Source organism: Trichomycterus rosablanca, chromosome 12, assembly GCF_030014385.1.
Source record: "Trichomycterus rosablanca isolate fTriRos1 chromosome 12, fTriRos1.hap1, whole genome shotgun sequence".
Lineage (NCBI taxonomy): Eukaryota > Metazoa > Chordata > Actinopteri > Siluriformes > Trichomycteridae > Trichomycterus > Trichomycterus rosablanca.
The window spans coordinates 12628491-12641080 of NC_085999.1; the positions used below are offsets into that span (position 1 = coordinate 12628491).

The window sequence follows — 12590 nt, forward strand, 5'->3', positions numbered from 1 at the left end:
GTACCTTAACCACTAGGCTACAACTGCCCTAGGATTTTATTTTATTAGGATTTTAATGTCATGTTTTACACTTTGGTTACATTCATGACAGGAACGGTAGTTACTCATTACACGAGATTAATCAGTTCACAAGGTTATATTGAACACAGTCATGGACAATTTAGTATCTCCAATTCACCTCACTTGCATGTCTGAAACCAGAGCACCAGAAGGAAACCCACGTAGACACCGGGAGAACATGCAAACTCCACACATAAAGGACCTGGACCGCCCCACCTGGGGATCGAACCCAGGACCTTCTAGCTGTAAGGCGACAGTGCTACCCTCTTAGCCACCGCGCCGCTCACTTAGCATGTTGGTTGTTCATTAGTGAAAGCTTATTCAAATACTATGTTTTTAATTTGTTTGTGTAAATATAATAATAAAATGTACCTTATTTAGATTATTGGATTAAGTCAACACAGCTGATTTTAACCATATCCCTATATTAATGGTTTTTACTTGGTAATTCAGCAGTAATGACAGTTTAGCACAGCTGTAGCTGATGTAATGGTCATCTTATGGATGCCACTGTATAGAAAAGCTCATCAGTACTAATTACTTTTTTGTTGTTAAAAACAGGAAGGTTACTGGGAATGCAGTGGTGCTCTGAGTAGATTCCTGGGCCTGGATGTTGACTTCTTTGCCAATGTCTTCCTGAAAGAGAAAGGCATCTGTTCCTTGGGTAAAAAAGTTATTTATTTAGTACCTACTAGTCTGGTTAGCAATAATGTTTAGACTTTTTATGTGCCAGTTCCTTGTCAAACATTTAGTGAATTTGAAGTAGCAGCTTTGTGTAGACCACTTTGTGTAGACCACTAGCTATCCACATGTTCTTGGTTCTGGAGTTTACCACTGTTCCTTCTTTGGACCCTTTTTGATAGATACTGACCACTGCAGACCGGGAACACCCCACAAGAGCTGCACTGACCCAGTCGTCTAGCCATCACAATTTTGCCCTTTTCAAACTTGCTCAAATCCTTACGCTTGCCATTTTTATTGCTTCTAACACATCAACTTTTAGGATAAAATGTTCACTTGCTGCCTAATAATATATCCCATATATACTGTATATATATAACAGGTGCCTGATGAAGAGATAATCAGTGTTATTCACTTCACCTGTCAGTGGTCATAATGTTATGTCTGGTCGGTTCTACACAACAGAAATAATTTTTTACAAAAAATATAGAAATATTTAGTACAGATAAAAACAGAAGAAACATTGACAATAACTATTGTTGGGTTTTACATTCTAAAGCATGTGCACTTGTTTACTTGGTTTGTCAGGTGCAAAGGCCCATACTGACATCTTGAGGCTGGTGGCCACAATGCTGGTGCTGCAGCTGATACGGGTGATGAAGACAGCAGAAGGGGAGCTGTTCCAGTCTCTTTTCCGCCTTGCTGAATACCCCGAACCCAGGCAAGGGTTCCACTTTGCTAACCATTCTTTCCTCTTTCTTTTTCTGGTTAGTTGTTAACAGTAAGTCAGTAAGTTTTGTTGTGTTTTATTGCTCGTGTGTCTGTATAGGCCGACATACTGGGATGCAGTAAAGAGAGCGGTGGACTGGGCGTGCACGACAGACAGACAGTACCCGTGTGTGTGCAGTAGACTGGAGCTTGGCTGGAACTGGGAGTCCTGCACACGCCAGCTGCTGGGTTTGGACTCACTTCCTACCTGCTCTTCTCTGAATGCTGTGCTTCAGAGAAACAAAGGCCTAACAGTCATGTAGAATTTAGACTTCCAGTTTAGCACTGCTTCTCTGGAGCTTCAGTTATATCAGGAAGTTTAAAGATTTGTTGAAAAAACTATTTGATAAAAATAATTGCACTGCTGGTTTACAACATATCCAATCTATATTTTGATCTACATTGTTTAAGGCAATTATTGGGTTTCACTTTCTCAGTAGCTTCAAAATTCATCCAGCAGTTACTCTTATTCTAGAAACTGGCCACCATGACCACCAGAGAGTGGATAATTATTTATTTTTCATACATGCATGTTTACCTGGGTATTAATCTGGGTATGTGTTGTGTAAAGCAGTGGTCCCTACAGTGGGCCGCACAGAAAGAATAAATAATTAGAGATCGCTAAAAAAGCAATGAAATTTCCAAAACACTTCGGGTGTTTTTCTCTTTTATCACCCCTAGGTGGGAGCAGCATGTTATTGCTGCGAAAAAAAAGCTTAAAGCTCATCACTTGTAATTTGTATAGTTATTTTATTTTAAATCCCCCTGCCCCCGCCGGCCCATGAAATTATATCTTATATGAAACTGGTCCGTGGTGTAAGGGCACCAAAAATAAGTCAACTGGCATTTACCAGCTCAATACCTGGAAAAACAACAGTTCTGTTATTATAACAAATGTAAAAAAAAAGAATATATATGCTTAAAATAGCTATATCTACCGTCAGCTTTACTTCTGCTATTAGTCGTTAGTTATGCAGTCAAAGTTTAAGTTCAGTGCTCTCCTACAGTGTACAAATTAGATTTGTTATAGGTTTGATTTTCTATAATTACTGTTTGTTTGAAATGTGGTCCTTTTTTATTATAGGAATGTCTACTTCTGTGTTTCTATGTTATAGGCACGTTATTGTGGTGGTGTGATCTATTGTTTCAATTAACTGCTCTTTTGATTGAAGTAGTTGGATAGGTTTATGACTTCTATGATTTATGATTTTATGTACTGTTTGAATGTGCACTTTACATTTACATTATCAGCATTTAGCAGACACCTTTATCCAAAGTGACTTACATTAGTTACAGTATACAGTCTGAGCGATTAAGGGTTAAGGGCCCAACAGCAGCAACCTGGCAGTAGTGGGTCCAGTACCTTAACCACTAGGCTACAGCTGGCCCTATGTGGTGTATTGTTATTTGCAAATATACAAATTGTGTATTTGTGATTATGTTGTTTACGCAGCCCTAATGGAAGCACTGCTGGTTTGAGTGCATGTGGTTTATTTGTAGTATTAAAAATAAATCCACTAGAGGGCAGATCAGCAGCAAAACCTCCTTACCGTCTTATACACAATATGGCTATAAGGTACTGTATGTAGACACCTGACCATGACCTTGTAGGACGTCCCATTCCAAAACCATGGGCATAGATTTAGTAGTATCAACTGTTCTCGGAAACAGTGTTTCTGTTGGGATTTGTGCCCATTCAGTCAGTCAAATCACACACTGATGTTGGACTGGAAGGCCTGGCTTACAATCCATGTTTAATTCATCCCAAATGTGTTCAATTGGGTTGATACCAGGGCTCTGTGCAGGCAACTGGAGCTCCTTCTTTGCAGACAACTAATCAATCGATGTCTTTATAGACCTTGATTTGTGCTCAGGGGCATAATCATACTAAAAGAGAAATTGGATTTCTTCAAACTGTTGCCACAGTGTTAAAAGCATATAATTTAACTTATATTACTTTATACACCTGTAAGCATTGGATAAGGCAGAAACAACTAAATTCAACCATTAGGAGGGGTGTCCACATACCTTTGGCCATGTGTTGTAGCAGGTCAAACAACATTATAATAAACTCACTATTAATTTCCTATTAATGTCACTTATCTTGATATACTGGCGCCACTGTTAATGTGTACTTGTTGATATCAAGTACAGTCCCAGACAAAATCTTTATAATATAAAAATGAGGAACATTTATAGACATTTATAGTCATTTTAAAATGGGCTTGTATTGTAGCTTTGAGGCTAATGTACCTAAGAAGTGAAGCGTGTGGCATCCAGTGTAGCATCTCACAAACTGCATGCCCAGATGATCACACACAAGCCATAAACATAAAAATAATATGTTTCATTTTTATAGTGCCTTTCCCAAACTTAGGGGGCACTAATAAACATTATTACATGATCTAAAATAGCAATTTTTTGGCTAAATCTGTTGCTTTCTTAATGTGTTTGTTAAAGTAATTTTCACTTAAGAGTAACAGTGCACTTATTTTAAATGCAATTGTTTTGTGTTTTAATTGTTGTGTTTTAATTACGTCCAAGTTCAGATCTCAGCTTTGCATCTGACTGGCCAGGCACCTAAACACAGAAGATTGGCTGTGTCTGTTGGGAGGGTTGGTCGAAGGGATTTCTCTTTATTGCTGCAATTATAGCTTCTGCTGGCTGGTCAATGCCACATGTACAAAATGGTCAGTGATGGAGAGCAGTATGTGATACTGCTCTCTGTGTAAATCCATCTTTGGCAAGTAAAAAAAGAGGTTAGCAACTGTATGCGTGTCTAAGAAGGCGTGTGATGGGTACAGCCCACCTCCATCAGGGTAGGAGTCCACAGCAGTAAAGGAGATACCACTGGGTAATTGGATATGACTAGATTGGGAGAAAAAGGGGGGCAGACATAAGAAGAACTTTTAAAATCTGTAAACAGTAGTACGGTCTTTTTGTGTAAGGTTTATTTGTACACATTAAACATGTACTTTTTACCCTCATTCTTGCCTTTGTTTTGTGTGTGTGTTATTTGAAGTTCAATTTCATACTGTCAAAAGACTTTGGGTGCTCTGGTTACCTCCCACAGTCCAAAAACATGCTGGTTAATTGGTGACACAAAATTGCCCTGTGATGGACTGGCAACCTGTCTAGGGTGTTTCCTTCTGTGCAGTAAATTGCACCGTGACCCTGAATTGGATAAAGCAGTGGTAAAACATACAATGAATAGATGATCCTTCATTATCGTATGCATAAATGCTTTAGAATTTATATTACAATGTGCTCTATAGAGATGAAAGCATTGATGTACGTATATATTCTGTGTAATGGTAAAAACTTTAATTTAGTGCCAAGTTGACCTGTGTTTTTTTTTAAACCAGAAAGGTAAATAAAATACTTATGCAGAATTAATGATGTTACCCTTCAGCTATTTTAACTGGGCCTTATCACTAGCCACACCTCTGTCTGCCAATATTGACAGAACGTGCTGCACCCATGCTTTAGGCCGAGATTAAGACTGAGGCTGGTATGTGCCAACAAAACAGAAGTGTACCCATGCTAGTGTACAGTGTTTCAGCGTGCTCCTGTCACATTTGGAAAATACGAGGATTATCAATACAGCATAAAATTGCTACCTGATGAATCCAGCATGGCTTCACTTGCACAGATTATCTTTTGGAGGTATGTTTGTGATCCTTGTATTATGTCCTATGTTTAAATACAATTATGTTTTAATAGTTAACTGTTGTAAAAATGATTTTTTTTTTTTTTCTTTCAGCATGATTGTCCTCATATTTGCAATGGCTGTGATTATAATACTTCTTCTAGTCATTGCATTTTCAGGTTAGTCTATTTGTGTAATGCCACACTTAAGGGGTAAGGAAAATCTTTCTGTGTCTTGCATGCTTGTCAATGCTGTTTTGTGTTGCGTTTCAAGGTAACCATGGCATTGTGACAACTAATAACAATCATCCAGTGGGCAACCTGGGGCAGGATGTGCTTCTGGATTGCAGTTTCCAAACCAAAACTGAAAAGATTTCCACTAATGATGTGTCGATCACCTGGACGAAACAGAATCTGTCCGGGACAGTTTATCAATACAATAAGAATGCAGTCCAGTTACAGGACCAGAACTCGCAGTTTCAAGACAGGTCTTGGTTGTTCCCACCTTCCATCTCCACTGGTAATGCTTCGCTTCTCCTGAGTAGTGTAAGACTGATGGATGAAGGTCTATATGACTGCAGTGTTAACGCTCCTGGAGTCTTCGGTACTGTCAGAATTGACCTCAGGGTGGGCGGTAAGAAACTCTCACATACAGCACATCTTTAACCATTTATTAAGATATCCTACAACATTGCATTAAAGAATATTCAGCCCCTAAACTATGTTTTAGATTTTGTTGACTCAAACTGAGCATTTTAAATACAGTAAAATACAAGCATCATTTCAAAAAGAAAATTGGGACATTTTGTAAAATGCAGTAAAAAGGAGAATTTGTTTAATTGGTAATCCTCCTTAATCTTAAGTTAACTCATACAAATAGATAAAAATAAAGATTTCCTATGCTTTCACTAATCAACTTAATTGTATTTTGTAAAAACATTTAAAATTTGGTGCCTGCAACACACCAGAAAAGCTGGGACAGAGGCAAAATAAGAGTGAAAGGTTTATAGAATATTCAATATTCAGCATTCCATAAATCGGTGAATTGGCAATAGGTTAGGGACTTATGATTGGGTATAAAAAGGAGTCTTTACAAGCAACAATGAGTCGTGGTTCACCACTTTGTGCCAAACTTCACAAGAGAATTACTAATCATTTCAAAAAGAACCTTTTTATTTATATATTATAAGATTGCGAATAATTTAATCTTTTACCATCTACTGTTCATAATATTGTGAAAAGATTCAGGGAATCTAGAGAGATGTAGGGTAAACCCTGAAACTACTGTTTCTACAGACAGCACTGCATGAGAAATGTCATGCTACTGTGATAAACATATACTGTAGCTACGAAAGCTTAACACAGTCGACCACTGTACCATAAAATGCAACCTGAAACTCTGTTACACAAAGAAAAAGCTGTACATCACAGGGCTCTAGAGTGCGACCAATTCGCACATGCGACCTAATTTCTCAATGGTGCGACTAAAAAAAATCTCAGGTCGCACCGGTGCGACCAGGCGTCCGAGGGAAAAAAAAAACAACAGACACACATTAGGCCAATAACATGGTCTAAACCAATCAGAGATAGTGAAGGGCGGGACAATATTGTAGCGGTGATATGTGAGCGACATTCAGCTCAGCCAATCAGAATGCAGCACCAGGTTTATACACGTGCGTTCGGACGTTCTGCCGTAAGTTTAGTTTTGTATATGAGACTCGCCGGATGTCCCCAGAATGAAAGTTCGGGTTCTGGAGCTCGGCGGTGTAAAGTGTTGTAACGCTCACTTAAGTCCTGACTAAACAGTTAAAGTGACTCGACCCTGTCGTGTGCCTTTATTCCCACACCTCCACCACCGCACAGCAAAAGACCCGCAGCATCCCCACCGGACAGCGGCTAGGTGAGCCGACCCTCTACAGTAGCAAGGGGCTAATGCTAGCGGTAAAGTGCGGCGATAGTGAAAGTAAAAACACGACAATATTTTCGTTAAGTAAAATATAAAAATAACTAAAAGACCAAAATATATTACAATACATGTAGTCAAAATACGCAGTGAGTGCACCGCAAGCGATTTTGGGAATCTGTGTAAAAGATTCAGTAAAGCCGATAATATAATGCACTGCATTTAAGATTACACTCTAACACACACACACAAACATATACATATAATTGTAAATATACACACACATATAAATAGATATACACACATACATACACATTTACTCTATTATTTTTATAATTTTTATAAGTGTGCTATAATTAGTCTAATACTATAATTAACTGTTAAGAAGACAGTGGCCGGCAATAGTATTGTGGCGCCGGCGAGCAGGAAGGCGAGCGTCGGGGCCTCGAGTGAGCTGCCCTTGGCAGTTCTCTCAGTGGTTTAGGACGTACTCTCATTCATACACACATACATTCACACAACAGACAAACACATAAGCTACCTATCCAGCTCTCACCACAGCCACCCAGTCTCCCACACTGGGATACACGCTGACGGTAAGCCTGGATACCACGGCCGCAAGGCTTTCTGGGTTTAGCCCTTGCCGGCTCCTCCCACTGACGCTACAGTATATTTGTGACTGGTTCTAATACATTTCGAATTGAAAGGCTGAAAAAGCCCAATGCATCTATAAAACACATTACATGCCGCGATTAATGCACTGCCCAAGTGTCCCCCTCTCCCCACTGCCCTTCATTGTCAGGCAGCAGAAAACAGATCATCAGACGAGGCCATGTTGACCAGATTGTTAGTTATTTCCAAGTCAATATTGCCTGTATGGACAGTGATTAAAAAAAAAAAAAAAAAGTGAACCTGTAAAACTGCGGTGTTAAATGCGATGCGGTCGAAAATTTGGGTGCACCTAACTTTTGTGCTGGTGCACCTAAGAAAAAAAGTTAGGTGCACCAGTGCAACCAGTGCAAAATGTTAGTCTAGAGCCCTGCATCAATTCTATGCAGAAACATTGCTGTGTCCTGGTCCCAAGCTCATCGCAGATAGTCTATAAAGACAGTGGAAATGTGTTCTGTGGTCAGATAAGTCCACAGTTCAGCTTGTTTTCAGACTTTTATTTGTGAAAGATGCAAAAGCCAACATCTGTCATGGAATGGGGGTGCATCAGTACCTATGGCATGGGTGACTTGCATATGTGTGAAGGTACCATTGATGTGGGGGTGTATATTTGGATTTTAGAGAGACACATGCAGCCGTCGATGCAACATCTTTTTCCAGGAGGTCAATGATTATTTCAGCAAGACGATGCCAGGACTTATTCTGTACATGCCACAACAGCATGGCTTTGTAGTCACAGAATGCATATGACTCTGTGTCAACAAAGCCAAATGCCAAAAAACATCATCTTGTATCCCTAAATTACCAATATATGCCCCTGCATCAATGATACCTTCACACTTATGCAAATCAGCCATGCTGTGGGCACTGATGCACCGTTATACTATGACAGATGTTGGTTTTTGCACCTTTTGCTGATATCAGTAGTTGTTTTTTGGCATGGAAAACTGAACACCCGTGGTATTCTTCTGAAAACAAGTTGAAACAGACTCATTTGACCACAAGACACATTTCCCCGGTCTTTTGGTCCATCTTAGATGAGCTTGGGCCAAGAGAATTCTGCAACTTTTAGAACTGTTGTATGGCTTTATCTTTGTATTTTAGATTACATGTCCTAATGTAGTGGCAGACGGTGTTAAGTGACACTTGTTTTCCAAAGTCCTTCCAAGCCCCTGTGGCTATATTTATTGCAGTAGTATGATGGTTTGTCGTGCAGTGTTGGTTGATGGCTTAAAAATCACACACATTAAACAGTGGTTTCCAGTCTTTCGTTCTGTTGAATCTCTACTGAGAAAATTCATCCATATACAAAAAATATGTTTCTAAATATATATACAAATTTAGGGTTATATAAAACAGTGTTGGGGATAAATATTTTTTCATTGCTCTATATAATTTATTACAGCTAAACAAAACTGTTAATAAAACACGGTCACTGTTCTCAATGTGATGTTTGTAGCTTTTTCAGCACCTACAATCACAAAGTCAAACAACAGTCTAACAGCTGTGGCCATGAGGTGGCTGCCCAAACCAGAGGTAACTTGGTCATACCAGAATGGAACACGGTTAAACAGCAGCACCCAGTTTAATACAAGTTCATCAGGAATTGTGGAAGTTCTGAGTATCCTACAACACGCATTAAATGAGGAGACCTATACCTGTGTCATCCAGAACTTCCTCGTCACAGCAGTCACTGAAGCAAGTGTTTCAGGTTTGTGTGGAATAAATATTTGCAATTATAATTTTTGTTTCCAATATGCATGTGTATATAGACACACCACATTAATACAACTCACATGGAATGAAAATATGTACACAGGCACTGCACATCTAAAACCAACCCTGTAAAAAGTCACTGTAGGAACTACACCAACTGTGTTTGGATAAGCAAAGTGATATGCTTTAAGTCTAGGCCAGTTTTTTTTTTATTCCTTTCTTTTTAAACAACAGGGCACCTACAAAGCAGCTTCCTAGGTTCTATTATGCACTCCCAAATCTGTGCTTTTAAAGGCAAAAAAAAAAAGATTAAGCCTGCAAGCCTAGGCTACAGTGGAGTGAACAAGTATTACACCACTTCTGTTTTTTAATAATTTACACGCTGTGTTTGTACTTTTAAATACATACTAATGTATGTCTTTATAAGCATAAACAAATATGTTTAAAATATTTAGTCCCTGTATTACAACCCCTTTTCTAGAAAAGTTGGGGCATTTCCTAAAAAGCAATAAAAACAAGAATCTGTCTTTTTTTCATTCTCTAGAACCCTTATTTACCTGACAAAAGTACCATAAATGCCTTTTAATAGCTGACCAGATTGATAGTATTTTGTACATTCAAAGTACGGTTACAAATTTAAAGCCATTTTTTTTATTTGATGCCTGGTAACAGGTGAGGGCATCATGATGTGTTGTGACCACTTTGTGCCACACTTTATGAGAGAATTGTCAATCAGTTCCAAAAGGACGTTTTACAATGCAAGATTGCAATTCAATTAAGGTGTATTTAATTTGCTCAAATAAACAGTCTGTTTAGTCTATAAACACTGATTCATTCATTTATCCTCAGTAGAAGCTTAATTGGGTCATGGTGGGTCTAGAGCAGTGGTCCCCAACCACTGGGCTGCGGACCGGTACCAGTCCGTGGGTCATTTATTACCAGGCCATACAGAAAGAATAAATAATTAGAGATCGCTACAAGAGCATTTCAATTTCCATCACTCTTAGGGTGTTATTGTCTCCAATCACCACTAGGTGGGAGCAGCGTCTCGTTGCATTGAGAAAAGCTCAGAATTCACATTGATTTTCTATTCTATAGTTATTCTATTTTAAATCCTCCCGCCCCCGCCGGTCCGTGAAATTATATCCTATATGAAACCGGCCCGTGGTGCAAAAAGGTTGGGGACCGCTGGTCTAGAGCCTATCCCAGGAATACTAAGTACAAATTGGACTAGTGCGTGTTATCACACAGTTAACCAAGTAAATTTAGGCCGTTTACAATTGATAGATTTTTTTCTATACCCCATAAAAACTGTGGGGTAAGCTAAAGAGGAGAGTGCAAAAGAGAGCTTGGACCCTGAACAATAAGGGGACATTGTGTAAAGAGGAACTGTCTCAAATTGCTCTATATTCTACAAACCGATAAGATGTAATAGGACAAGACTATGTAATAGAGTGCTTGTCCAGTTATTGGGGAACAATTTAACAAAGTGTAAATACAGTGTCTTCTGGTGTGTTTGCTTTTCAGGGGATGAAGTTTCGACAAAGATTAACTTTATATATAACTCATCACCAAAGATCAACAAAACACCTCTAATCAGTGCAATCCCCATTCTTCTTTCTATGCTGGTATGGTGAAGCTGATCCAGGATGGTAATGGATGAGGCTAAGTCTCTGGGTGCTATAAAAATACTAAATGTAAATGTGGTAAATATATGTGGTATATAGATTTTAGCTTGTAGCATTTGTGCTTTTAGGTCAGTATAAATCATCTGAGCTGCAAATGTTACCTGCAACATGCTTTTTGTAAGAAGTCTTTGAGTGCCAGTTGTCTTTATTTATTTTGTTCTTAGTAAAAAAAATTATTGCTTTGTTGTTTGTCTAGTAAATATTGTAACATACAGGTTCTTTCTGCTGCTTGAAATGTGTATAAAGTAACTGTGTCTAAATTAAATAGAACATTTGTATATTTTCACTCGGTCATACCACCGGACATGCTTCATCTGCAACAACACGACCATAAGGAAGTTTTCTTAGTAAGTGTCAAACGGCTACTGACTTTGTCACTGCGTTTCAAAAACAATAGCGATCAACCTTATCAGGCAATACCCTGCTTATTGTTTACTTTAGCTTAGCATACCTAAACTAACATTCCAGAACACACGATACAGTCAAAAGAATGTTGACCTTATTAATAATCGTCTAGATCAGGTATTTTACCAGGAAACACTGGGAGCAGGGCAGGAAAACAATGGACAGGGTGCCAATCTATTGTCGAAACTCAGCCCGCCATCCGGCTGGGCGCCTACATGAACAACAATTGGCTGTTGTTCATACAGGGTGGGAGCTGGATAGGGACTCTCTCATAACTGAGGCAATTACGACCTCTGCTGGCTGATCGACAAAGCTGATCTGCATATGAACTCACCTCTTGCAGGTGAAAAGATGCAGTCAGCTACTGCACACGTATCGGAGGGGGCATGTGTTAGTCGCGGCTCTCCTCAATCAGCAATTGGGTAATTGGATATGCTAAAAGTCAGAAGAAAAAAGGGGAGAAAATGTGTAAACATGCCCAAATGTGTGAGTGAAAGATAGTAAATAAACAGGTAGGCATTTGTCGACCTTAAAGCGGTTGGCACCCCGTCCCTAGGGTGGCTCGGTGGGTAGCAGTATCGCCTCACAGCAACAAGGTCCTGGTTTCTATTCCCAGGTTTTCATCTCTGTGTGGAGTTTGCATGTTCTCCTCATGTCTGAGCGGGTTTCCTCTAGGAGCTCCGGTTTCCTCCCACAGTCCAAAGACATGCAAGTGAAGTGAATTGGAGATACAAACTTGTTCATGACTGTGTTTGACATTTAACTTGTAAACTTATGAATCTTGTGTAACCAGCAATTACGTGTTCTGTCATGAATGTAACCAAAAAGTGTAAAACATGACGTTAAAATCCTAATAAAATAAAATAAAAACCCATCCCTGGACCCACCGCGAGCCCAACCAGGATAAAGCAAAAGTGGAAAAGTTTGTCAGAATATTTGGTCTGATTTGTTGTAACGTCATTCTGCTAACGTTCATGTTGTTCACATACTGTTTACAGTCGAAATTTAGTGCGAGTGGCATTTTCACCACAGCCACCGTATCCTAAATTGTG

The 12590-nt window shown here is 39.2% G+C and overlaps 2 protein-coding genes across 2 annotated transcripts in view; both read left to right on the forward strand.

Annotated features, from left to right (window-relative positions):
• The window catches only part of parp4 (poly (ADP-ribose) polymerase family, member 4), a 29678-nt gene extending 25182 nt beyond the window's left edge, over positions 1–4496 (forward strand). Inside the window, exons 33-35 of the mRNA XM_063005583.1 lie at positions 622–724; positions 1330–1462; positions 1571–4496. Coding sequence (XP_062861653.1) covers positions 622–724; positions 1330–1462; positions 1571–1772 — 438 coding nt within the window. The 3' untranslated portion in view covers positions 1773–4496. The remainder of the gene's footprint in view (positions 1–621; positions 725–1329; positions 1463–1570) is intronic.
• Positions 4497–4957: 461 nt separating this feature from the next.
• On the forward strand, positions 4958–11340 carry vtcn1 (V-set domain containing T cell activation inhibitor 1). Its single transcript, XM_063006256.1, has 5 exons — positions 4958–5175; positions 5273–5337; positions 5432–5791; positions 9189–9440; positions 10973–11340. Exons 1-5 carry the CDS (start codon positions 5144–5146, stop codon positions 11080–11082), a joined length of 819 nt encoding a protein of 272 aa, XP_062862326.1. The 5' UTR covers positions 4958–5143; the 3' UTR covers positions 11083–11340.
• Positions 11341–12590: the final 1250 nt, after the last annotated feature.

Coding starts and splice junctions, on each gene's coding strand:
- vtcn1 (XM_063006256.1), top strand. CDS start 5,144: ATGGCTTCACTTGCACAGATTATCTTTTGGAG. Junction 5,176..5,272: donor GCACAGATTATCTTTTGGAG/GTATGTTTGTGA, acceptor TTTTTCTTTCAG/CATGATTGTCCTCATATTTG. Junction 5,792..9,188: donor AATTGACCTCAGGGTGGGCG/GTAAGAAACTCT, acceptor TGATGTTTGTAG/CTTTTTCAGCACCTACAATC.